This window comes from Micropterus dolomieu, linkage group LG12 (assembly GCF_021292245.1).
Source record: "Micropterus dolomieu isolate WLL.071019.BEF.003 ecotype Adirondacks linkage group LG12, ASM2129224v1, whole genome shotgun sequence".
NCBI classification, from domain to species: Eukaryota; Metazoa; Chordata; class Actinopteri; order Centrarchiformes; family Centrarchidae; genus Micropterus; species Micropterus dolomieu.
In genome coordinates this window covers 19,734,149-19,761,670 of record NC_060161.1, presented here as the reverse complement: position 1 = coordinate 19,761,670, position 27,522 = coordinate 19,734,149, and the positions used below count along the sequence as shown (strand labels likewise).

The following is a 27,522-nucleotide window of genomic DNA, read 5'->3' as shown; positions in this document are numbered from 1 at the left end:
AGACATCGTTTAAAACTAAAAAAATATGAGGCCAGACTAGAGCTGATTTCATTGGGTCATCAGGTTAATACTTTATTTTGTTTGATTGCAGCAAAGAGAAAGAAGGGGAGACGGAAACAAGGGGAGAGAGAGAGAACAAGAAGAATGTCGGAAAAAGGAGACTACAGACTTTGGGAGAGCTGTGGCTACAAGCCTTTGTATCAAATCTAAAGACAAAGTCATCAGGCAACATTAAAACATCTTTTAAAAATAACATTAACATATTTTGTGGGCTCTATATGGCACAGTATTACCCTAGACATGTACACGATACCAAAACAGTTTAGCCACACCCCTACGTCTATGAACAGCTTCATAGCAAATAAAGCCATGAAATCTATCTCCAAATTGTCATTTCTCAAGAAAATGTTCATTTACTATTTAAATTTCTTATGCCATATCAAGGCACCTTATCAGTTGAAATCTGGCAGATCCACATCTTACTATAGATAATTATTTAAATATCAAAGCAGAGGCACATTCATTTAAACTAAAACATACAGTAAATATTTGTATATTACCACCAGATTCCAGTCCAGTCACTACAATACGTCGATTTGCATGCTTTTGGTCTGTATGATAACCGTGATGGCAAACTATGGCATAAGAAATGGTCCAAAAACACAAACATGTCCATCTACAGGAATGGCTTGAGATAGTGAATTGGAGACAGCAAGGCTTTTTTACACTGAAACTAACCCACAGGAAAAGTGTCAAAGAACAAAAAAAAAATAACAGGTGGCCCATATACTGCCAAGGGATATGCTGCTCAGGCAGATTTACAGTATTTTGGTTTTCTTCTTCACACAGTCACTCACTCTCGTACACAAACCACGTACGCCTGCACGCAAAAGGCTTGTAACCACACCCAAGGGGATGGCTTGTGCGCCCCTGCAGTTGGTCACATGTGTTTTAACACTCCCGTTTGAACCAAAAGGTGCCCCAGTACCATCACAAACACATGCGCACACGCGCGCACGCGCACACACACACACACACACACACACACACACACGTACTTCATTCAGAGGAGGTGCAGAGCGCGGGTGTAGGCTTGGGGGAGGAGGGAGAATTCAACTCCAGCTCCTAAATAGTGACTGTGAGACGTAAATGTGGCAGCTAGTTTTGTGGAATATTTCCAAACTGCGGTCTATAATGCGTAAAAAAAAATACATATATATTAACAGAGATATGGAAGATGAAAAGGCCAGAAAATATAGAAGGGAACAGAAACAAAAGCTGTGCGCACGATGCCAGATTTGCTGAGGATATAAACGGTTAGGAAGCAAGTGTTGCTCATGCTTTGTGGATACAGAACCCAAGTTTACTGACATGTTCCTAGGACTACTGTATATATGCATACCAGACGTTATACGGTTCTTTAACAGGTTATTTGTGTCAAAACAGAAAACAAAACGGAACTGAAACCAACTCTATAATTAATGCAGCTGTACTTCATTAACCTCATGACTAAATTTACATTCATATTTTTAAGTTTACTCCCCCTTTTTTACTGAAGCCATGTCCATCTGGTAAGAGGGCTAAACAACATAAACAACAGCATCGTTTAACAAAACAAACATATAGAGATAACATTACACATAACAAAAAGGCCCCAGGCCACCTGGGGAGTTTCGGCCACCACTTTGGCTGCTAAGCTCAGCCTTTTTCTACCTCTTAGTAAATGACACAGGGCAGGAGGGGAAATAGTTCAGGCTATCTCCAATCTCCCCTCAGTTGGGAAGCCGGACTATGTATTTTGTCCCCAAAGTCATTTCTGTGGGGCCTTCTGACTCAGAGTCCCACAGTTTTGTGCCCACATATTTCTTTTCCTATCCAGAAACAACACCCTGAATCCATTTTTCTTTTTCCTTCCTTGCTATCGCTGTCTTCTTCCTGGCTTAGGAACTGGAGCCTTCTTTTCTTCCAATCAAAGAGGAAAAGGCTACGCAAGATGAAGGTGGACTGGTTTTTATTCTTTTCCTTTTTTATGTGAAGGAAATGAGATGAGAAATGGAAGTGCAACGGTCTACCAGCCTTTAATTCTTACCCATTGGCCAGCTACATATCCAAAGCAGCTACAAGTGTCCCCTTTAAGTGATCACTACTTCTCTAATTTGTGCACATAAGGTATAAACTATGGTGAATGCTATACAGATCCTACAGTGTCATCCGGCCAAAAAGTCGCCAGTTTAGTTGAGACATTAGAAGCTCAGATGATCTGTCATTGTCATAGACTTGCGTCCAGCCATAGCATTGACTTCTTAGTGATTTGGATATGAGGATTCACTTCTAAATGCACTTCTACACATTAACCTACAGTAGCTATTCCAACTAGAGTAGCAATGCTGTGTGCGACTCACATGGAATGATCTAGTCATTCACGCACATACTTCATCACTCACAAACACACACACACACACACTCACTTTCACACATATGCAGTAATACCTGCTTAAGCCCCCCTCTGCATGCACAAATCCCTGCGTACATGTGCATGTACATGCTCATATATAACTTTCATGGACAGTTTAACAACAGGATACACCTGCATTCTGATTTGCTCATACAAACATATGCAAGGTTTGAGTTGCTTAATGCGCCACCTCCAGCTGAGTTGAGTAAGGACTCTTCAGTCTCATTCCTTATCCTTGCCCACACAAGCCTTCCCTGAAGAGCGTTTATCCTCGTTATGCGGTGACTATAAAGGGAAGCATACTGAACTAATTTTTCACACAACACACACCCTGTTAGCAGTTCTTATTCTTATAGATAATATAATGAGTCAGAGAGGAAGATTAATCAAGCTCTAGAACTACGACACACTACAGCAAGACAGGAGAGACACGGAGAAAGGTGAGCAAGAGTAAAGAGAGGGGAGTAATGATACGTCACTATAATATCGGCCTCTCTCCCCGTTTCTTTGCTCATTCTCCTCCCTTCAACCTACTCCAGATTTAATGCCTAGCACTGATCTCTACTGAATAAAAGAGAGGCAGGGGTACTGTGCGAGTGTACTCAGTGACCCAGTGAGCACGCACCCCTGCCGCTCCCATCCTAAACAGGCCAGGCCGTCCCCATTGAAATATATTCCTTATAGTGCTTCTGTGTCCTACGGTTTGCTGCTGCTGCTGTCTCGTTGCTTCTTGCTGCTGCCGCCGCTGTTGCTGTAAAGGCCAGGATTTGCCACAAGAGGGTGAGGGGCTGCGCCCATGTAAGGCCCAGCAGTGGCTGCGTAGTTGAAGATGGCGGGTAGGAAAGGCAGAGGCTCCACCTTGTCCCCTCCAGGTGCCATCATATTCAGAGCCACAGGAAGAGCCGCCAGGTTATAGGGGTAGGCCAGCAGCTGGGGCCCATAGAGCAGCTGGTAAGGGTCCGGATAAAATGGCAGCTTAGCCAGGTCCCCGCCATTAGGGACCATCATTTTTCCCAGTGGGCCAAAGGGAAAAGCTCCAGCGGGATAGGAGGACATAAGCAGGTTTTCCTCCTGCTTCTTACCAGAGCTGTAGCTTTCCGGCACAATAAGGGGTAGGGGATAGTTCTGGGCAGGGTAGCCCAGTGGGGTGGCGTCCCCCGGCTGGGAATCTCTGGAAGAAACAGTGTCCTGGTGCTCCGGCTCAGGTGGTTGAGGGGCTCGGGGGAGAAGCAAAGCATGGGCAGAGGGGCGGTCACCGGCACCAGCTGCTCCAGTGGCCAGTGGGAGCCTGTCAAGTCCTTGTGAACTGGAGTGGACCTGGCGGTTGGCTTGAGCTAAGAGTCCAATAGCTGAGGGGGACCGACAGGGGGACTTGGGAGTGTGCCTGCGTGAGGAGGGTCCATTCATAGTGGTTTGAGTGGGGATATGCTGGGGGGACGGCACAGGGCTCAAGGGCTCTTCTTTGGGGACCAACAGAGAAATCTGGTCCTCTGGGGCGTGTACAACTCTACTCATTTGCTGCGCCCTCTCTATCTCTTTTTCTCTCTCTTTCAACATTTCTTTGTCCCTCTCCCTTACCCTCTGTCTCTCGAACTCCCTCTCTTTCTCTCTTAGCCTCTCTATCTCCCTCTCTCTAGCTAGAATAGAGGACATGGTCAGGTCTTGTGCTTCAGTGGGAGAGGGACTCCTGGACAGGGATTGAACTCTGAGATCTTGGACCAGAGGTGGTTCCTCATAGCCTGCATGTAGAAATATACCACTCCCACCCAGCCTCTCTCTGTCCATAATGACCCCATCCCGTTTCATGAATCCCCCCTCGGAGCTGGGAGCTGTTGTCATGGAAACAGGAGGAGCAGCAGTGGTTATTCTAGTCTGTGATGTCATGGGCACGATTGAAGAGGTGTTGGTGGATGCCACGATGTGCGCCGGGCTGGGTATTCTGTGAATGTGGCTGTCTAGGTTCTTTTTGCTGGGGGTGCGGTAGTCCAGACATTCAGGTCCATTCATGACTAGCACACTCTGGAGCGTAGAGGGTGTGGCAGGTGGGAATTCATGTTTAGTGGGTGTAAGGTTAACTGGGCTTTCTAATGGAGGGTCTGCAATCTGTGGGCTTGGCTCTCTCTCTGGAGCTGGATGTGTGGGCTCAACCAGTTCAAGTTTGTCACTGGATTCTGACATCTGATGTTCATCTGTCAGTTCACAGACATGGTCTTCATGCTGCTGTGATGCCAAACAGTCACCACTGCTGGGCGGGTCTGGTGTTGAATAGCTGATCACTGAAACAGAGAGAGCACTGGGAACCTGTCCTTTTTCAGTCTCTAGGTCTCTGCTAACAGTGTTAACAACTGTCTCTGTTGTTTTTGGCTTTGGGTCTTTATCTTCCTTTTCTCTCTCTGGGGAACTGCTTAACTCGTGGCGTCTGATATGGCGAGTTAGTGCTGAAGATGTCTTGCACACCTTATGGCACTGTGGACAGGTGTGTCGTGACAATGCTCTTCTGCTTAGGCGACTTGGACTAGAATTGCTCCCTACTAAGCCTACTTGTCCCCCTTTTTCTTCATCCAACTTTGCAATCTCTGGAAAAGCTTTAACCCCCACCCCTTCAACTTGTTCGCCAAGTGCCACTTTAGGGGGCACAGAGGGTGCCTCAGTAGGCTTGGGATGCTGGGCTCTCTGGTGATCTTCCAACTTATCCCTTGAGGGAAAAGTGGCTCGGCAGAAGAGGCATACAAACTCCAGCAGATGGCTCAGCTCGTGTTTGTCTCGCTTCCTGGGGCTTGAGAACCAGCGGCCACATGTACCACACTCTGCTGCATTCCCATTAGTCCAAGGTCGCCTCTTTATTCCCATAGGAGCCGCGGAGGTAGACAGAGGAGGCTTTGGAGAATGCAGAGGAGGAGTGGAAACTTCATGGGGGGCCTCCTTAATTTCTTCCGTATCTTTGTTTTTCTCCTTTAAGGGGGCAGAGACATAGTCTTTCTTTTTCCCCTCTACCTTGTCTCTTTTAGCTTTTGAGAGTTTTTTGGCTTCCTCAATCTTCCCATCCTCTTCTTTATCTGTTTCTTTATTCACATGGTTCTTGAGCCTCTCTGTTCTCCTCTTCAGACGGATGGAGCGCTTGAACTTCAGTTTCCTCTGCCAGCTCTTGACCCTCTGTAGGTGTGCTTGGGCCTTTCTCTTAGGCTTGTAGGAGTAGTAAGGCCGCCATAAATTATCCTCTGTGTCATGGTCACTGTCCTGCTCACGCACCTCCTGACGGAAGTAGTACTCCCTCACTTCATCAGGGGATTTGGAGTTCTTTTTCCTGACCTCCTCCTCACAATCTCCTCCTTCCTTATCACAATCTGCTTCCAGGCTGGCTCTGCGGTGGAGGCGGTGTTTATGGTGATGATGGTGGGAGTGGGAGTGACGTGGTTCCTTGGCCTCCCGCACAGATGATGTTTCACTCCGTTTGGTTTTTGGGGGAGAAAGACTCTTGTCTCTCCTAAGGTCCGTCTCAGAGATGCTGCGCTTTACTATGGCTTCCTCACCAATACGTACAGTAATCTGGCACAGTGGCCCTGCTTCTTTGACCTGTGACCCTACAGACACTGACAGCTGCTTTGAGTTAGAGATATCACTCTTGCTGTGGGACTTCCGTGATTTGTGAAATAATCTGCCTGTCTCTGCATCCTGTCTACCTCTTGAGCGCTCCTCTGTGGTAAGTGAACTGTCTCTTGACCTCTTTCTGTGGTTATCTGCACTATCCCTTTGTTTTTTGACTGGCCTGGGACTGCCCTTGTGTGATGTCTGACTGCTGCTGGTTTCAGGGGATGGGCTGTTTATTGGGCTTTTTTCACTTCCAGAGTTGACCTGGTTGCTATGCACAATGACAGAGGATGATACTGCTGTTCCATGAACTATGACAGAGGGTTTTGTATGGCCATATGTTATCACAGAAGGCATGCTTGTTTCTGTGCCCCTACCAGTCTTGGGAGTTTTGGTTTTGCTGCTACTAGACATTTTGAAGCTGCAACTGCCCCTCTCCTGCTCTAACTCTGGGGCCTCACTGTCATGTTTTCTAACTTGGGGCATATCTGTTTGAGGGAGGGATGTTAGTGCAGAGAGGTGCTCAGCAGCCACAGAAACAGGGAAGTCATCTGGGAAGGCATCTGGGTCAGGCTTCACAGTCTGAGGGTGGGCCCCACTGATGAGGCTTTGTAGGTCCCCAGGGTCCAGAGAACAGCCCAAGCCAGGCAGAGAGAGGGAAGGTGTTTCAGTTGGTGGCAGTAGCAGGCCATTATGCAAACTGTCACTGTAGGTCTTGTAGGGTCTCTTCTGGGAGCGCATGGGGAGAAGGCGGTACAGCTTGAGGGCATTCGCTTTCTGCTTATAACCACCATTAACTGTTTTTTCACTGGAGATGAGGCTGGGATTAATCCCATGAATGGTCTTCTGGTGTGTCTTGAGATTGTAGTAGGTGGCGAAGGCATCCCAGCAGAAGATGCACTGGTAACGCCGCTCTCCGGTGTGCCACACCTCATGCTTTGTGCGGTACTCAGCCAGGGCAAAGACCTTGTCGCAGTAATGGCATGGATATCTGCGGCGCCACGAGTGTACATTAGAGTGACGCTTCAGGCTGGATAGGGTCATGTAGGAACGCTCACACACAGAGCAGAAGTAAATGACATTGCCATCTACCACCTTCACAAAATGGTTCTCATCACCCTCCAGTAGGTCTGTGGCTGCTGCATCATCACCTTGGATACGTGCCAGGAGGCTCCGCGCTTTCTTCCCTGGCCGCGCCTTACTGATGTCTGTTTCTCCCACAATCACCCCCCCCTCCACTCTCACCTCACCCTCCTCCAGCGGCTCCTCCTTTGGCTGCACAGTGAGAGGAGGAGGGCCCAGGCTGTTGGAGGGTAGGCCTGGCACCCTGCAGGAGGCCTCATGGGATTGCAGTCTCTTGCTATGGATGAAGACTTTGCCACAATAACGGCAACTGAGGGCGCGGCTGCCACGATGCAGCCGCATGTGGACTGTAAGGGAGGAGGCTGAGCTGAAAAGCCGATGGCAAACTCCACAAATCAGCTCAGGCTTCAGGCTGTCGGTAGGGGAATAAGAGGACGAGTGAGGGGGTGCGGTAAGACCCTCAGATGGGGGAGGAGGAGGTGGTGGTAAGGGGGGAGGGAGGTGGAGGGTGGGTGGGTGAAGACTTGGTCCATGAGGGCTTCCCACTTTCCCAGCTGGTCTTCCTGTTATTTTCTCTCTCCTCTCTGCATCCCCACCTCTCTGATAGGCTGACGTGCCCAGACTGAAGAGGATCTGGGCTGTATGAGAGGGTGAGGCTGTACCGTTGGCCAGCCTGTGCCTCTCATCCCATCCATCGCCACCATAGCAGCCCCCTAAAGACCCGCTGGAGGATCTTGGGGGCGACTTGTGAAACTGAGTCTCTGGATTGAGTTTGGAGCACTTCAGAGGAGGCGGGGATTTTATATCCTTCCTGACAAGTGCATGAACCGTCATAGGAGATGAGGAGGAGGATGGTGAAGAGGACGGAGAGCTGTCGTGCCTCGGGGGCTTAAAAGGTCTGTGCTTTACGTCCATGGTAGCATCCAGTTTCCACAGCGACGCCTCATCTGAGCTCTTGGAGGAGGGCCGCCGTCGGTGAGGGGAAGGGGAGGATGAGGAGGAGCTACGACAGGGGTTTGGAGATGTCAGAGAGGCTGGGAGGGGGGCAGCACTAAGTGGGAAGCTTAGGGTGATTTTTGCATTTTTAGGTCCATCAGTCATGTCCTCCAGCCTATCCTCCATCATGGCCTCTCCCCGGCCTCCATGCCTTTTACCCTTCATCTCCAACTGCTCAGCTTCCCCTTCCTCCTCCTCCTCCTCTTCAGACTGGGATGCCACTCCAAGACAGTGGACTGGTTTGTGTAGCCCTTCGATCTTGCCCGAGCCGCAGAAATTGATAGGCAGGTGTGACGGTGACGAGGCTCGAACTGGGTGAAGGGTGTCAGCCACTAATGACAGTGGCGGGGAAGACAAGGGTGCCAACCGCCGACTCTGGTGGCACGTGGAGTCCTTCGTTGCACTATGTGTGAGGTTGCAGAGCGAAGTTAGCCCAACAGCCAGGTGTTGTTCACTCAGACGTGACTGAATAGGGCCCGCATGGAGGGGGTCCCACACCTTCTCACCGGACACCATGACCAGCCCCCGAAATCTGAAAGAGAAATCAAAAAGAATGTATTAGCGTTATAAGCATCTAAGATTTATGTACAACACAAAAACTGACATCAACATATAGCAAAGCCTTAACATTACACCCAAAGCTTTTGCAGTAGCAGTCATGACGTTTGTGGAACACTTTTGAGAAACGGAAAAGAAAACTAAATGCCCCAGCAATGCTGAGCTCCATCAGCTCAGCCAGGAATGGTGAGTGAAAGGAGGGAGAGGGTAGGGGGAAGGAATGAATCTGTGGCAGCACTGGTTTAGATTTCAGCGTGCCACAACCAAGCCTTCAGAAAGGCATTCCAGAGATCCATCTCTCTCGGCTGTGACACAACAATCCCTATGCCTAATTGGAAGCCGTTCAGATTTAATCAAGATTCCCTCAGAATAGAGCGTTGACTTAGATCCATGGCCCCGATGCACATAAAAATAGTCCCTCTCTCTTGCTATTTGAGCAAGAGCCTTGTTAGCCATTCCTGGCAGTGGCTAGTATTTGCCGGGCATGACTCTAACCATTTATTTGTGAAAGCAAAGGCGGGAGGGAAGGAAAGAGGGGAAGAGGGAGGGAGATTGCATGCATGTGCACAGAGAAGGGGTGTTTTTCCGCCCTCTGCATCCGGTACAATCTCAGCTAAGCTGTAGAAGATGAGTGACAAGCTAGTCTCATTTCCATTCAAATTCGACTGCCATGGTGGCAGATGCAGTCCTCCTGCAATTTATCCATATATGATAGCTTTACATGTGACAGACAATTTGCTGTTATTACTTATTTAAAATGGGTGTATTTGTTTAGGTCTGCTGATGTGGGAGCAGAACAGAGACAGTATAAGGCCATAATGATGCGACGAGAATAAAAATCCTCAGTCATGCTTTTCTGCCTGCGTTTTCAAGCAGCAAAGCAGCCAGGAAGGCAGGCCGCTGTAAAATTCCACAGGCAGCACTGAACAGGCAGAAACTAGGTCAGCACTGTTATTGCAGAGGGAAGAGGAGGGAGGGAGGGGGGGGGGGGGGGGGGGGGGGGGGGGGGAGGGAGAGTGAAAGGGTGATAGAAAAAGGGAGAGAGAGTGAGGGTTAGTGAGAGAGCAAGAGACAGAGAGGAGAGAAGGGGAGAGGAGGAGGAGGGGGGGGTGCTCTGAAACAGGAACAGTCAGACACACTGCACTGTCAGACAGACAGGAGCCCAGGCAAACACTAACACACACACAAAAACAACCAGCACATAGACAAACATATAATCACACGCATATACTCTCACAGATCAAACATACATGTGTACAGAGCACTTTACATACACTCATACATGCCCACAGGCAAGACAGACCGGCATAAACAAAGCAGCTCAACATGGACGGGCCCACTTGTAAATGACATTCAAAACCAAAAGGTGAACCTGAGTGCAACACGGCACTGAGACTGAAGGTACAGGTGGAATGAAGTATGTCAACAAAAGGAAAACAGAAGAGTCTATCAGTGACGTATGTAGTGCAAGCAGTGGCACATGCTTTTTGCTGTACGGGGCAAACAAACCAGTTCATGCCTATTCAGGAGGATGTCTAAACACAAGGATGCACAATCCTGTCTCGCCAGTCTTGCCATATTTTGTTGCTCTGTATTGGAACAGGCCGTCATTGTCACTCACATTTGCTGAGCGATAGATGTTGTGCAGGAAATCCCTTATGGTAAGCGGCAGCCTGCTACAAGTGGGCGGACACACTGAGAGACAGCACTAAGGCTAAAAATTTCACCATCTCATCTGATGCTTGTGCCGCGGACAGGAAAATGCGTATGACGCCCCCTCCCTGTGACGCACACAGCCGCTGCACAAGCAGAGCCTGCACGACACGCTGTCTGACTGTGACAGGCAGCTTTTAACACGCTTTAAATGTATTAGATTTACTCATACACACAGAGACACAGAGGACATACTGAAAAACACTTTTACCTCTTTCTTGTCTGTGCAGATGATTGGATACACACATAAAACTCATAAATCCTTCTGTACAACTCACAGGCACACAAACAAATGTGGCCGTGAATGTGGCAAGGACTCTAAAGCACAATCAAAATAAACAGCAATCATCTTCCTACACCTCTCTGCAACAGGATGTTCTGCACAAGCAAACATGTTGGTTAGCCTGTGAAACCTATTTACGCTTGTGGCACAACAAAACCGCATAGCACGAACGGGTTCTCAGCTGATAAATTACTAACTAGACTCGCATGAAACACATTATACCAAACGCATAGCCTGTCATACAACAGGGACTCTTCACTGACAGACAGAGGCAACGAGGCAGACTTTGAGCCACGCACTGATTCAATTTGTATTCCATATCAAATCACAAATGTGAGGCAAAAGTTTACACTGCTGGCTTTTGATTCTGGGAAATTCGTTGCTTCATACCTCTTAAAATTAAAAGTGTTGTTTGGCTCAATAATCCTAACATATTGTCTGCTTGCATTTTTGGACCAATTCAAAACAGCAGAGGTTTTACTATTTGATTCAGAGATACTTTGACACCAGCATCTGAAAAACATGACTTTATTACCTTGGAAACCATTAGTTACTAATCCAGTGAATTTAAACGGAAAATGAGCCATTAGGAACTTTACCGCTAAGGTGGACTTGCATAACATAAGGCTGGTACGGCAGCTCAAGGCCTTGAACCAGCCGTTTAGCAATCTGTTTATTCCACACTGAAACTGGTACTTGAGCTGACACACAAATAACCGCTAGCTCAGAATGCTTGTTTTTTTTGGTTTACTTCCTGCCATCTTCCATCAAGGAAAGGCCTCAAATATCTAACCACAGGTATTGTGATGCTGTGCAGTTCAAAAAGAAAATGCACGCAAACTAAAACTAAATTTGGCTCTAAAGTAAAGTAAACAGTTTTAAGCTATTTGGTCCAATAAGTCTTACAATTGAAGACTAAAAGTCTGAATGTAGCAAATTAGATTTTAAATACTTTTTAGTGCCACTTAATTTACTTTCACATTTGAAGATGAATGTAAGAACGTAACATTTGTACCCAAGCCTCATTAACATTTATTTAATAGAGTACAGCTAAAATTCAATCAAGTCATCTCTGCTTTCCCAGTACTCTCACTATTAAAGGACAATTCTGGTTGATTACCACTTGGGTCTTATTTCCATAGTTGTGGCCATACTCATGGCCAGCAACGTCGCTAAGGCATAATACGATGGGGCGAGAAAAAAGTTCATGTTGTAAATGATTTAACAGTTTAGAGATGATCTAAATCACATAATTTTCAGATAAACCTGACAGTGAGGACATCCGTAATGTTGGCAATAATCTTTCATTGCACAGGGAACCTGTGTGTGTGCACAAGGCCACAAGTACTGCAGGTCAAAGAGGAAGATGGTCTGTAATTTGTGCATTTCTTCTATTGTGGCAATAACACCCATTCACAGTTATCAGCAATAGTGAGACGAAAATAAGAACCAAGTAGTAATAAACCAGAATTATCCTTTAAATATATCTTTTCCAGTGATGTGCCATCACCGTGTGTATGTTTGTCTGTGTGTGAGGGGTTAAAGGGAGTGCCTGCAAAGCAGAATGTGGGGGGCCTCGGTGTTCCAGCCGGTGAGCCAGCGGCGAGGAGCATGTGGGAAGAGGAAGGTGCCGGTTGGGCTTTCTCCCCAGTGAGGGGCAGCCAGAGGGGCCCAACTATCGGAGCAGCAGTTGGTCTGTAAAGAGAAGGGTGTATGTGTGTGCATGAGGGTGTGTGTGGGTGGGTGGATGGAGAGGGGCATCGTTAGCAAGAACAGCTACTGAACTCTGCACAACCCCCCGGCCAAGAGAGCGTGGTGGAGCCAGCCAGATGGGATAGAGAGAGGGAGGGAGGAGAAATGGGGAAGGGAAGTTGGTATGGGTCGGGGAGTGGTTGAACGGAGGTGGTAGCGGTGCTTGTGGTGGTGTGAGAGGGGGAGGTAGGGGTAACTTCAAACACGTCTCTCTTATGTTCACATGTCATGGTTTCCCTGTCTTTCAGATCCCCCTCAGCATGACTAACTGCATGCATCTTCATCTACCCCCTTATCTCCCCCTCCCCACATGTAAACTGTCGTATCATGGTGTTTTCTCATGCCACTCCACGCACCAGCAAACCTGCCCATGTCTAAAACGCCATAGTCTGCACGCTCTGTTAGCTCTCAGCCCAGCACGTAATTCCCATAATTCTGCTCGCTGCAACAGAATCATGGGAGGCATTAGGAAACAGCAAGGCCAAAAAAAGTACCCCTGGAGAGCAGTAACACTACACCGGTGACCTTTTTGAGGTAATTTTCCCAAAATCATTTTCAATTTCACGCGCAGTCCCTGCTGAAGGGGGGTGTGAAAGCCCCATTGGAGTCCTCCATCTCAAAATAACAAGAAACATTTGAGTATTAGCAAGGCTGAGCCAGAGCGGCATGTTACAACAGCCACCATAAACTGCAAGTATCAGATGAAGTGCTGCACCAGTTTCCTGAATGCGTCCACATCCTTTATGTTTGTGGTGTTAAAAAAATTTTTTGAAAAAATTGCTGCATAATCAAGCAAAGTAAATCTATGCGGTCTTGCAATCCGCAAGACTTGCATGTTAGCTCTTTATTTGCCCATGGGCAGAAAAAGGCATGTGTGACCCAAACAAAAAAATAAACTGAATAAAAAGGATGCCACCTGCTATGACAACATCATCCGTGTGACACCAGAGTGGCCAGACACTACACTTCCTTATTTTCTGACCTATGACCCCTAACCCTGTGGCTCATATATTCCATACATTGAGCACAGGGGCTTGGCTTGGCCTCCATGAACACCAGGAATGTGGAGAAGTTTGGCAGCAGATGCTCTCTTGTTTTGGAAGAAAAAGAAAAAAGGCTGCAACGGGGTTGGTGACATCAATATGCCCTCTGCTGCTCTACGAGCGACAACCTCCAGCAAAACAACAGGCTGGTAAAATGGATGACAAACTGGGCGGCCCACGGCCGACTCAAGAGACAGAACCAGTCGGTGGAACAAGAAATGTTTATCGTCGCCTACATGCAAGTTTTTCCCCCAAAACACTTCCTCTCATGTTGGTAATAAGTTGATGGGCATGGGGTGGGAGACTGGCCCACCATGTTAAGACCCCCAACAACAAAGCTTACATCTGTTCTGACGTGTGCGCTGGCCCCCCCCCCCCTCCCCAACACCTACACACACACACACACACACACACACACACACACACACAAACGTCTGTGGTGAATCACAGAGACGCAAGAGGCTTCGATAAATTAAAAGTTTCATCACAATCTGAAAACGATTCATCGCTCTTGAAAAAGAACTGCGTGGTGCGCCAGCAACAGAGGGGAGGATGAGGGAGACAAGGCCTGTTACAGGCACACACGCACACACACACAGACAGACAGACCCAGCACAGGCACCCACACACTCACACTCATAAATACGCTTCCACAAACACACACTGCATAAATACACACACCCACCAACACTCACGCCCCAACACACGCACAGTAAAATAAAAACCTTTTCCTCCTCTTCACGCGCGGAGCAACCACCGCCACAGCAGCGGAGTGAAGCAGAAAAACAAGCAGGAAAAACACCAGAATTCAGCCTCTCTTCCTCTTATTCTCTCTGGCTGTCTCTCAGGAAGGCAAGCATACAAGAGAACGTACCTCGGAAAACCTCCTGCTGCATCTCTGCTGCGATGTGTTCTCTCCCCTCACACTCCCTCTCCCTCTCTCGCTCTCTCTCCCCCTTGGTCTGTGTATGCGCACGTCTGAGTGTGTGTGAGAGAGGGAGGGAGAGAGGGAGGGAGAGAGAGAGCGAGAGAGAGAGCGAGAGAGAGAGAGAGTGCAGGGAGAGGCGGTGCACACACACACACACACACACACACACATACAGGCAGCAGTGTGTGAAGACAGAGGGCAGGAGCGATTCTCACACTCTAACTTGCTTGCTCTCTCTCACTCACTCCCCCTTTCTTGCTCTCCTGGTCCTCTCTCACTCCAGTTTTTGCCTCTGACACACGATTCTCAGTGTTTTTGCTCTTTTTCTCCAGCAAGTGAACACCCCTACCTCTCTGCACCCGCTCCAACCAACCAATCCCCCCCACTGAATCCAATCTTCTTTTTATTTGGAAGTGTTGTTCCCTCTCTCTCTACACACGCACATGAACACACTACTTTATATACACAAAGCCCAGTGATAGGGAGAGGGAGGGAGAGGCAGAGGGAGACAGAGTGGGAGAGCAAGCAAGCAAGAGGACGCCATTTAAGCAGTTTGTTACGAGCACTGCAAGTCCCCAAAATGGCTGAAAACAAACAGGAACCACGCCAACTCAAAAAACCTGGGCACAAGGACGGACGGACAGATGCGCGGACGGGGAGTGAGAGGAGAGTGAGCAAGGGAGACACCGAGAAAGGGAGACAACGAGAGGACAAACTGGCGGTAGTCAAATGGCGGATGGGAACACTCAAGTGAAGTTGAGGGGGAAATGAAGGCATTAAAGGGGCACTCCGACGATTTAACACTGCACTTTGATGAAGTTTAGGGACTGATGAGAGACAAATTAAAAAATGGATGGTCAAAATCGATGCAACAAGGCCGAGATATCTCGACTGAAAGTCTAGTCTAGTATGGGCCACGCTCAAGAAATGCTGGATCCTACACTTCCCATGATGCAACTTTAATTAGACTTTCCCCGCCTGGCAAATGCCCATGTCTTTCAAACTTCCACTTCCTCAGTTTCTGACACTGAAGGACATCCAGACATACTTACCCATTTCACAGAAGCGAATGGCGAACACTGCTTACACACATAACGCAAATGGCGGTGGCATCACATCACATGAATGAAATGATCTCTTGTTGCAAATGTGGTGAAACAGGCCCGAGGATCAAGTTTCTTTGCAGGAGCCCTCTGCTACTGTACCAACGCCTTGGTCCCAAAATGGCGACCAGAAAACAATTTTCTCAGACTTTAGAAAGCTCCGTCCAGGCGTTATACAACTGCTTTCACAGGCGGAGTAGTACTCCCCATGGCGTGTAAACTGATCTTCATGTGAAATAGCAGTGGAGTGCTTCTTTAAAAGGTGGACAGACAGGGACAGAAACTGGGGCAGACTCTGTTATTGTCCATGCCCTCATCCAAAAGGGTTCAAGTGCTCACTGACGATGCCAGTCGTGTCAATTAACTGCTTTCAGGTCAGTGTGTATATCTCTGTCTTGACACGTATGGCTAAAGTAAAACTACTGGTGACAAGCTCACCATTTTGTTTCACTGTTCAACTAAAACGCCGCACTCCCCTCAACGGCGCCACAGCACCAGCATAAAGGCCGGCAGCTGGATATCACTCCTGATTCATCCGTGGCCATGCAAAATGCCTCACAACAACTCTCTTCCTTCTGGTCGCTCTCGGCCACGCACGTCATGGTCAGTGGAAATTACACATATCTCTGTTCTGCCTCTATTGGCCACAAGCCACTCAGCGGCCTTAGATCGGGATTCTATTAACTGGAACAAGAGGGCAGTAGAACGAGAGGAGGGGAGGAAGAATGTTCCAGTACCGTTATGCTGCAACACCATCATACGTCCCACTGTCCTTTTGAGCGGAGCTGCTACCCTTCTGCCCCCCCCCCCCCCCAGTCCACCAACTGAACCTTGACGCCAACTACCCGCCCTCCTCCTACTCTTCCCCTGCCCTTTCCCTCTCTCCCTCTCTTTCATCACTCTCTCTCGTCCTCATTGTACACTGCCACACTTGTCTCCATGGGAACCGCTCTGGGATTGGGTGTTGTTCCTGTGACCTCTCTGGCTCTTGGAGTTGGACTAACTTTTTTTTCCTCCCTTCCCCGTCCTCTCTCATGCACTCCCGCACGTTTTCAAAGCACGCTGGGTGTGTGCGGAGGGACACAAGACAGCAGTTGTGAGTGGCTCCGGGACAGGAGGACAATGAAATTTCAACTATAAGTAACATTATGTGAAAAGATGGAGCGAAAGAAAGAGAGGCTGTGTGTATGAGGCATAGGTCTGAGGCAGATAGCCCGTTGGCAATAGACAATAGTGTGTGTATGTGTGTCCCAGGAGTGTGGCCACTTGGTCCACACATGTGTGCTGGTATAGTCCCTGTCACAAACTCTGTATTCAGAGGCAACCCCGTTGTCCAGCCGTCCCTTTTCATGGATGTTTGACCAAACGTGATCATAGCTTTTCATGCTGTGCTACCAAGCGACACACATCTGAATACACAAAGATGAAGGAGCTCCGGAAGCCATCTTGGTGGAAAATCAAAACCATTAGCTCGCAAGTACTTTCAATATTTAACCGTTTAAGCAAAAAAGGAAAAAAGTCTCAAGATCAGTGTTAAATCCAGCACCTTCACGAGGTGCTAATCAACATTCTGGCATAAATGTATTTGTTCTGGAGACTAACATACATTATATATATAAAAGATGTGGTCCGAAAAATTATATTCCTAAAAGAAAAACTGACTATTTGAAGAATAAAACAATGAAAATCTTTCTAAACACACACACACACACACACACACACAGTTAAGTAGGTAAAGGTACCAAAGACTGTGGTATCACTGTACTGTAACAGCAATGCTGTGATAAGTGAGTCCTTGTATTGGATGTGCACAAGGACACACGATGCTCATACGATGGGGGTTACATGAAAAATATTTGTGCTGACTGAACCAAAGGGAAGTAACGGTTGACAACGCAAAATTGAACAAAGCACATTGCAAAACATCTAGAAAATTCATTCAACATGTTTGTTAGGCCTTAAAGCTGCAATTATCTATTTTTTGGTCCATGCTGGGATAGCAGCAACCAGTCGTGAATATAACACTGACACATTATCACCTTTTAAGTTGATATAGCAAACTGTTGCCTATGTACACATTCAGCGGTTATGGAGAAACATTCTCATTTATTTACCTTATTTACCTGTGTCTGCTTACAATGAAAACTCCACAAGGGTAACTTTGACCTAATAAATGTGCTTTGCAGTTTGTGAGTCAGTCATCATATATCTGACAGGAAAGGTAAAGTTCAACATCCCTGTCAATTACCAAAATGCAGAGTCACACCTGCGGTTAGGCTGTTCTGGTTTTAGTGCAACTGAGCACTGAATGGGTTAAATTCAGTACAGCCTTTGTTTGCCATGCATCTCAAGTATCAACTCTTTAGTTTGGTTTTCATTTGGTAGATTGTTACTTCAGTATAAATACAGTATAAAAACAGTAACAGAGCAGGAACCAACTGTATTTAATTGTCCTTAAATTCAGGCTGAATTCCTACTGATGTGTGTGTGAATGTATCTTCAGGCATGCTCAGTGGTTAGTAAACAGCCTCAGTGATCTCAAAGAAGGGATGACTAACCTGCCTTCCAGCTGACTTGGACTGAGATCAAAGTGGGAAGTCAAACGACGTTCGATGAGTTCAAATGTCGGTGATTTCTTAAAGAGGAAGCAGTGGCTTTACAAGGACGACGCAGCAATTCCTTTTTCTGCTGTTAGGCATGTAGGCCGGAGCGGTGGAATGACACCACGTCACATAGATTTTCTGCAAGTACATGGGTGCAGAGATAAGCATGACAGATGTTTACATTTGCAGACACACACGCACACAGATGAAAGGGTGTTTAAAGCCTCAGCATTGCCTTGCAGACATGGGCGGTGCAGTGGGTAACTTGATGAAACCTCCCTTGAAATAGGGAAACATGAGCGTGCTGGAGCACGTAGCCAACATGTCTCTGCTGTTTACAATAACAAACAGCAGAAGCAGCAATCCAACAATACGGAACAGAAAATACACACACCAAGCAGCTCCCATATGAAGAACCATCACTGCAGAAGTGACATTCAAGCAAATCAGACTACTCAGAGCTACAGCATAATGTTCAATAATTAAATAAGAAATTTGAGAAAGCCTTAAAGGCAACACATACAGAGAACCACCATCTTAAGCACCAATAAAAAACAAATTTTAAAAAAGCCTAAAATTTGATGCTGTAAATTAAATATTAATCGAAACGTAGGCTGTATACACAATTGAAGGCCCACTCTCAAAACAAGGATCTAATGAAAGCCTTTATGGGCAAAAGTTCAGAGTAATGTTAATATTTTTCTTGCTACTTTCACGTAACTTAGTGCGCAGATGTTATGTTTTTACAAAACCAGCAAAAATAATATTGATATCCTCTAATCTATATTTGTTGAGCATTATATTATATATACCCACTTGTCTATGATAACAGAATCAATACATTTAATCTATTCCATGTATGCAGCCTTTAAAAGGTCAGATTACTTTTCTATGTTCCTATCTTGGTTCCCTGGGTGTCTTGCTGTGTTACCTCACTGTATATTGCGTGCAAGACTTTTACTTTTCCACTTAAGTGTCTAAATCTTTTCCTGAAGCATTATGGTATGCAGAAAACCCTTCTAATCAAACAAGATTTTGAGGCTACCGGGCTTCAACTTGGCCCGGGTGAAGAGGATTGCAACCAGCCAGTGAAAATGTAATACAAATTTAAATATTATACATCTGCCCTGATATCGTTGCCTATGTGGAAACACACATGAATCCCATGGTCAGAGCAGCAGCAGAGTTGAAACTTTCCATCTAGAGGCCAGTGCAACAATGCCTTTCTGTCAACAAATGATAAATTTACCTAGAGGCACAAATAAAGTAACCTGAACATGTCACAAAACATTTAGTGTGCAATTAATTACTCTTTAAAGCTAGATTAGGTTAGATAATTCAAGCTAAATACCTTCAACAGTAGCAACCAAGTAAAATGTTTTCTTACGTCCTGACAGGCTACTACGTTTTTTTAGCTAGAAAGAGCTTCTCAGATATGAAAACTGTGCATCTAATATTAATTGCATGTAAGTAACACCAACACACAGTGCAGTCTTACCCAGCCACACAAGGGGATGCAAGATAAATCTGAGGGGTTCTCAGATGATTAACAGGATAGGAATGCAGTACTCTAAAATAAAACAAGTAAAAGGAAATTCACTCTTTGGTTTAACTGGTCACAATCAGGAGACTTGTGCAACAGGTGATGAGGGCTCGAAAATAGACCCCGCTTCAATTTAAGCGGCCACTAGCCAAAAAGGTAGGGGACCACTCTCACAAAATAACAAAAACTACTGGTGTCACAGGAATATTTACTGACTTCAGGAAAACTAGTCCATTACGTTGAGATTGAGAAATAATGTTCCTGTGATCACATGAAAAAGGAAGAGGAAAACATTTGCCCATGTCCTCTGTCACCTTTAGCATAAAGCTCTGCAGCTTAACAAAAACTCTATTTCCTCAGCAGCTGACAAAATTTTCAGACATTTCCAGCTTTTTTTTAAAGTTTCAGCGGAGGGGAGAAACTGCCTGAAACTTTTTAGCTGGTTCAACACTGCACCACCCCTTGCCTGAAGCACTTAAAAATACACACACACACATCACACGGAGGCTATCCCGAGTAGATGTCCACAATCTGCATGCTACAGGACAAAAAGCACAGGAAGGTATTCATAGAATTATATTGACAAGTGATATTAGACGGTTATATTGTTGTCCTAGACTTGTCTAATATAACTCAGTGGACATGCTTCAGATCCATGAAGCAGACGCACTGAGCTATAACAAGCATGTTTGTGTAAGCTGCTGAGTCACACAAACTGCCCCCGGACACACACAAGAGATAAAATGCTAAAAAAAGGAATTAAGATGTGTGTAGGTCGCACAAGAGAGTTGCAGTTAGCATGCAATTTACAGTCAGTTTGACACGCAATAAACCGCTGGCAAAATATGGTTGTGTAACAGGAAAGAAAAAAAAGCAAAGGAGAAGAGGAAGAGAGGCTTCGCAGTGTGGACGTTGCCAAAGGAGACTGGAAAGGATAGGTGGAAAATCATCTGGGAGGGGTGCCTGATACGGTGCGGAGGAGGGAGGGGGGACGGGCGGCTGGTTTTTCCACTGCCAGAGAGCGAGGACGGCTAAATCAAATTAATTAGCTCCTTCATCTCCAGGCAGCTACTCAGGCATGCCGTACTGGTGAAGAGAGACGGTCTGGGAGGGGGGCAGAAGAGAATGGGAGAAAGCTGTGTATGTGCGCCATTCAGGAGGACGGGCGGCGGAGGGGAGGGGTGCATAATTCTCTGATAAGCATGAGGGTTGTTTTGCTGGAGCCTCTGTTCAGCCATGACGAGGAAGTGGCTGCCTAACGCTGTGTGCTGCTGCGCTTCGGGGCGATGGTACTTCCTGTTTCTAGACAGCCTGTATTTTGAGGGCACTGTAAACAACCCTGCTTTTCTGCACGCCTCTTTAAATAGCATGCAGACACTTCAATCAGAACCTCCCGGAAAGATGGGGAGCTAAGGAAGTCTTGCAAACAGAAAGAAAGAGACGGGGGGGGGGGGCAATGACAATGTGAGGTTAACCTATCCTGTGACCACAAATAAAATATATATAGTTGTACTGACATCAGAAGGAAAGGAAAAGGGCAGCAGTAAAGGGGGAAAAGAGAAAAAAAAGTGAGGCAGATGGTCAGAGGCAATGGCATGGAGCCAGGGGAAACAAAACAGCAGCACAGCAGCACAGCAGAGAACACAAAAAGAAAGAAAAGAGGAAAGGAGGCAGGGCAATTGGTACAGCCAGGACAGAGCCACTGCAGGCAGCATGAGGCCATCTCTGAGGCTTGGTGTGCAAGAGAGAGGGACGGAGTAAATGCAGGGAGGGATGGGAGGTGAGAAGAGAGAGTCAGAGGAAATATGAAGAAGGTACGTGAGTGTGGGAAGTGGGAGGTTCACACAATTAAGGAGACGGTTCTGTGAGGGAGGAAAAGCAATCATGTGACTACAAGGGTGGCCTGTACAGAAAAGAGGTAAGGCAAAGTTGATTCGCAATGAAAAATTAGACTTCCCAAACGCCTAACAAGTGAAAAAAAAAAAGAAAAAATTGTGTGTGGTCAAAGGGGAGCGTGGACGACTGTGCCAGAGGTCAAAACCTTTGGAGAAGAAGGCAGTGGACCGCTCCGTGCAGCAGCATTGCCTCGGACGAGACTTGGCTGCACTGTGGGAACCCCAGATTAGCACTAAGCCGATTGCAACGCGAGGTGGGATCAAGAGCAATTAATTTAGCACCCAGATAGTTCCAGGAAGAGGCTGAAAGAACCTTAACAAAACGCAGATCTCCTGCAAAACTCCCGTGTATCCTGTGAGTCAAATACAATCTGACTTAACATTCCTGCTTCTGTCTGTCCTCCACAAATGAGCTGCCTACAAAGAATCCCGTGTAAAAGAGAGCAGACGAGAATTTGGAAGGTCTGAAAGGGTGTGTGGATGATAAAAGGAAAGATAAAAGAAAGATGAAGACGCTTGGCAGGGGCTGACATGAGCCAAAACAAACACCCAAAGAACAGGACATTCTCTTACGGACAAAAATGGGCTGGCCTTTTCCAAAGGGCTCTCAGCGAGAGCATGCCTCCGACCCTGCGTCACCCGCTTTCATTACAAAACAACATCCTGGTGCATAACTTAAGGGGAAACGCAGCCTAAAACAGATTATTTCTTGTTCATATAATAACACACGATTCACTCTCATGTCCTAGCAGTTTTTTTGTCTATTTTTATTCTTTTTTTACAGCAATCAACACCCAGAATCTGATTCACAAATTTTACTATGGCCCACAAAATCTCCATTTTATGCTCAGCAGGGATGTTTTATCCAAAGAACAAGCACCAAAGCCTTCAGAATATGTTGCCTTGTTTTTTTTAGTTTTCTGGAGAAAGCTATCCATGCTCATAAACAGTGAGTGAATTGTTTCAGACAACACAGGTGTATACTGTGTTGTGGTGCTTCAGGAGCAATGGCTCACCAGCTGATTATTACATCTAATGAGGTTGTCGTTTTTCTGGAGTAACTACGGGGCAGGTTTAGTTAAACTTTTTAATTGTAAATCAGATTGAAAAAAAACCAGTCTGCTCCTCCCCCCGTGCTTCTGCATCTGTTCGTCTTTCTCTCCCTCCCTCTTTCCTTATTCGCCTACTTCATTGTGCTACAAAGCTCCCTCCTTCCCTAACTCCCCACCAAGCCCTGACAACACACTCTGTCAGGCTTTGACAACACCAGACAAGAGCTCCCCCTAGATACACGAATCCTCACCCCTTCCAGGAATGAATGTGTCTGGAAAGCAAACACATACTGCTACATATATACAGTTGTAGGAAAAAGTATGTGAACCCTTTGGAATTACCTAGATTCTGCATAAATTGGTCATAAAATGTGATCTGATTTTCATCTAAGTCACAACTACAGACAAACACAGTGTGCTAAAACTAACTCCACACAAACAATTATATCTTTCCATGTTTTGAACACACCGTGAAAACAGTCACAGTGCAGGGTGGAGAAAGTATGTGAACCCTTGGATTTATTAACTGGTTGGCCCTCCTTGGCAGCAATAACCTCAACCAAACATTTCCTGTAGTTGCAGATCAGACCTGAACAACGGTCAGGAGGAATTTTAGACCATTCCTCTTCACAAATATGTTTCAGTTCAGCAATATTCTTGGGATGTGTGTTGTGAATCAATCTCTTGAGGTCATGCCACAGCATCTCAGTCGGGCTGAGGTCAGGAGTCTGACTGGGCCACTCCAGAAGGATGCGTTTTCTTCCGCTGAAGCCTTTCTTTACTTGATTTACTTCTGTGCTTTGGGTCGTTGTCCTGTTGCATCACCCATCTCCTGTTGAGCTTCAACTGGCGGACAGATGACCTGTATATACTCCTGCAAAATGTCTTGATATACTTTGGAATAAATGTTTGCGTTGATAATAGCAACCCTTCCAGGCCCTAAGGCAGTGAAGCAGCCCCAAATCATGATGACCCCTCCACCATAACTCACAGCTGGGATGAGGTTTTGATTTTGGTGTGCTGTGCCTGTTTTTCTACACACATAGCGTTGTGTGTTCCTTCCAAACAACTCAACTTTGGTTTCATCTGTCCACAGAATATTTTGCCAGTTGTGCTGTGGAACATCCAGGCGCTCTTTTGCAGATGTGCAGCAGTGTTTGTTTGTTTTCCGTTTTGGACAGCAATGGCTTCCTCTGTGGTGTCCTCCCATGAACTCCATTCTTGTTTAGTGTTTATGTATCATGGAGTCATCAACAGAGATGTTAGCAGATTTCTGTGAGTCTTCAGCTGACACTGTAGGATCCTTCTTAACCTCACTGAGCATTCTGCTCTGTGCTCGTCATCTTTGCAGGACAGCCACTCCTAGGGAGAGTAGCAACAGTGCTGAACTTTTTCCATTTATAGACAGTTTGTCTTACTGTGGACATCAAGACTTTTAGAGATACTTCTGTAACCCTTTCCAGCTTCATGTAAGTCAATAATTCTTAATCTTAAGTCTTCTGAAAGCTTTTTGTCGAGGCATGGTTCACATCAGGCAATGCTTCATGAGAATAGCAAAATTAAAAGTGATGTGTTTTTATATAGGGCAGGGCAGCTCTAACCAACACCTCAAATTTCGTCTCATTGATTAGACTTCAGGTTGGCTGACTTCTGACTCCAATTAGCTTTTGGAGAACTCATTAGCCAAAGGGTTCACATACTTTTTCCACCCTGCACCGTGACTGTTTACTCAGTGTGTTCAATTAAACATGAAAACATGTAATTGTTTGTTTAGAGTTAGTTTAAGCAGACTGTGTTTCTTTTGTGACTCTGAAAATCAGATCACATTTCATGACCAATTTATGCAGAAATCCAGATAAGGGTTCAAATCCAAAGGGTTCACATACTTTTTCCTGCGACTGTAAATATACAAATATATGAACTGCCAAGGTAGGAACAAAAAGTTAGATACCTATTTCAACTAGTTTTGTTTCTCTTTACACTACATCACTGTGTATTAATGAATGCTCAAAAAGAGAAAACCACCGTGAACAACCTACAGCCACCCATCCATACAGATCATGTGGCAAATGACAACCAGTCAGAAAAAAAAACAACTGAAAATTTAAGGTAAATCTAAACGTATCCGAGTTTACAGTGGGTTTCTGACTGAATGATTAAACTGTGTTCAAAAGCATTCAGGGCCTGCGAAGTCATAATTTTACACATTTAGTTTAAAGTAAGCTACATGTTTAAATCACATATGCCATTTACAAGCACACCAAAATCAATTTGTATAAATGTCACTTGTAATCATTGCAATGTCAAAGGGGAGGTAACTGCTTCTGATATCATGGTAACATGTTGTGGAGACGCTTTACAAACTGCTATAATAATCACATTTTACAATTCAAAACGCTTCCTATCAAACTACAGACCAGACATCACCAGACCTATGTGCACTAACCTCCTTGGAGCAGTAGAGGGAGCACGATTGACAGCCGTGTGGGACTCACTTCCGCATTGAAAATGTGGTTGTGCAATGTCTTCGCACCGCTGATCATTCTCAATACGAGCCAGAGGAGGGAGCCAGCTGGTCAATAATGAATCCTTTGTATAGTCATGGTATAGCATGGCACATGGGGAACAAAGTGATTTACTGTCACATTCTTCTGTGCATTTCAGACGTGGCTTGCACGGGTTTCTGTTTCCGGCTTATTCACATAAAACATAACATTATTTTACTCCATAAAGGATACTGTAGATATGGACATCTATCCTTGCTTCAGGGCTTCAATGATGCCTCCTTCTGCTGGACCTGCCAAAAAGAAATGATGGCAGAGAGGTAGCACCACATAAAACACTAGGCTGTCCCGCTTGACATGAATGTTACATTTTAACATGACTACGGTATGTTAAAATTAGCTTTGTGTAATTATCAGAGAATAAAATAATACCACAGTCCATCATGTTGGTTCAGTGTCTTTATTTAAAACAAAGAGAAATACAGAAATTGTAACAAGATGTTTTGGGCACTGTTACATGGACATTACATGTAATAAACAATACATCAGTCTGACATTATGATATAGTACTGAGATATTGAGGTGGTTCAAACAATGTGTAGATTTTACTTCCACTTCGTTCAATGTCTTTAGACAAAATGAGACATGGGTCAACTGAGCATCCTTATGCAATTACCACAACACTGCTTGAATGAGACAATGGAGATTTATGGCTCTCAAAGGAACATGCATAAACAGTGTATCGTTTTGCTTTTCGACATTTAGATGGTCATCAACACCGGTCAGACGGTACTTGTTCTCCTCCCTTGGGTACAACTAACGAGAGTTAACCGGATAAATCTATTGTGTAACAAGCTAATGGCATTTCCTAGTCCCTGAAGACAAGATTAATACTTACACTATAACAGCTTAACTTTAAGTAATCCAAAGATTGAGTAAAAGGGGGGGGAATACCTGCTATGCCATAATCAAAGTGTGCTGTGAAACGTATTATAGACTAAACTAAGCTTTCCCTTACAATAACAGACTACTATGCACGTACTTAGCTAGCAAAATGGCTTCAACTTCGACACCGACGTAGAGTCAGGACTACTGAAATACTGTCTAGCAAACTATTAAGCTGTTTCTGCTCTTGAAATCCTATCGCGTTAAACATAGTCAGATAAAACGATCAAATTGTCTGTCCTTTGTCACGGAGCTCCACTTTCTTTTATTGAAAATGCGCAGCTAGGTTACCGGCCAAGTTAGCCAACAAGAATATTCCGGACTCCATCTTTCCCGTTCACAACAAGAAGCATATCAGACACCGCCATGTTGGGCACTAATGGAGACAAACTGTATGCTAGCTACAATAGCCTTTATGTTAGTCTTCAAGCAAGGTAGTTAACGTTTTAATACAATAGATACCCCCACTACAAACAACACTCGTCTACTACAGCATTAACACTAACACAAAAACTGGCTCTCAAGTTAGGGATTTAATTAACCAATGACTAACTGCTAAGCAGATAAGTTAGCTAGCTTAACGTGTTGTCCCGTAACGTTCAATGCAAAGCTAAGTTAAACCATCATGATACTTTAGCTTATATAAAGACATCTTCTGAGCATATAAATTCTTAAATGCGTTATATATACACACACATTGCCACAAAGCGACATTAACGTTACACGTTAAATGTTGATAATTTAAGTTAACAGACAAACAGCGGAGAACAATCCGTCCTTATCGACAAAGTAGTCGTCGTAGTAAAATAACCAGATCACCGGCGGCAATGCTAAGAAATCAATTTTAACGTCGGTATTTAAATGTAAGATCGGTTATAGAAACTACACCTTTACGTAATTCAAGTTAAGCATCAATTAAATAAATAGCGAACTAACGTTAATGTTACTTGCTTAACCGCCAAAATTACGGCATTTCAGAGTGCTTTTGAAACGTGGCCTACGACAATGTTTAACATTTTAACAAAATTATTAAAAACGTCAAGACTATCTGACAATCTAATATCATATAAAATCACATACAGAACACCTGTGTGTAAAAATTGTGAAAACAGTTGAAGAAGCAAACGTTAAAAAAACCACTTAAGGCTTCTCCCAGGTTTTCCTGTAGGGCGTGCGGAAAATCGAGTCCGCTGGCCGGCCATCACTCGCAGGCGGGTCCGAGGCTTGTTACAAAGTCCCAGCGATCCAAAAATACAAAGGAGAAAAAAACGACAAAACAATGTGTTTCTAAATTAGCTCGAAAAATAATCCATATCACATTGTTTCCAGATAAAAATATAATGTATTTCGACAATTCTCCCGTCTTTAATGAAGGGTATTACCAGGCCTCAGCCCTGAGCCTCTTTTCTTAGAGCCCAGGCTGATCTAGAGCGAGACGAACGGGAGAACAGAGATTTTTTTTATTTTTGCTCTGAGGG

At 45.4% G+C, this 27,522-nt stretch overlaps 1 protein-coding gene across 6 annotated transcripts; it reads right to left on the bottom strand.

Moving 5' to 3' along the window:
• Positions 1-46: 46 nt before the first annotated feature.
• On the bottom strand, positions 47-27,521 carry zbtb4 (zinc finger and BTB domain containing 4). Of its 6 annotated transcripts, none has more exons than XM_046064408.1 (3): positions 25,042-27,521; positions 3,106-8,654; positions 47-3,039 (listed from the first exon to the last, which is right to left on the bottom strand). In XM_046064408.1, exons 1-2 carry the CDS (start codon positions 25,206-25,208, stop codon positions 3,152-3,154), a joined length of 5,670 nt encoding a protein of 1,889 aa, XP_045920364.1. In that variant the 5' UTR covers positions 25,209-27,521; the 3' UTR covers positions 47-3,039; positions 3,106-3,151. The 6 variants fall into 6 exon arrangements, with proteins under 6 accessions (XP_045920364.1, XP_045920365.1, XP_045920367.1 ...); XM_046064409.1 differs by having other exon boundaries at positions 47-8,654; positions 25,042-25,184; positions 25,334-27,521; XM_046064411.1 differs by adding an exon at positions 18,061-18,243 and having other exon boundaries at positions 47-8,654; positions 25,042-25,160.
• Between the last annotated feature and the right edge of the window lies 1 nt (position 27,522).

Coding starts and splice junctions, on each gene's coding strand:
- zbtb4 (XM_046064407.1), bottom strand. CDS start 25,208: ATGCTATACCATGACTATACAAAGGATTCATTATTGACCAGCTGGCTC. Junction 8,655..25,041: donor CCCTCTACTGCTCCAAGGAG/GTTAGTGCACAT, acceptor TTTCTCTTTCAG/ATTTCGGGGGCTGGTCATGG.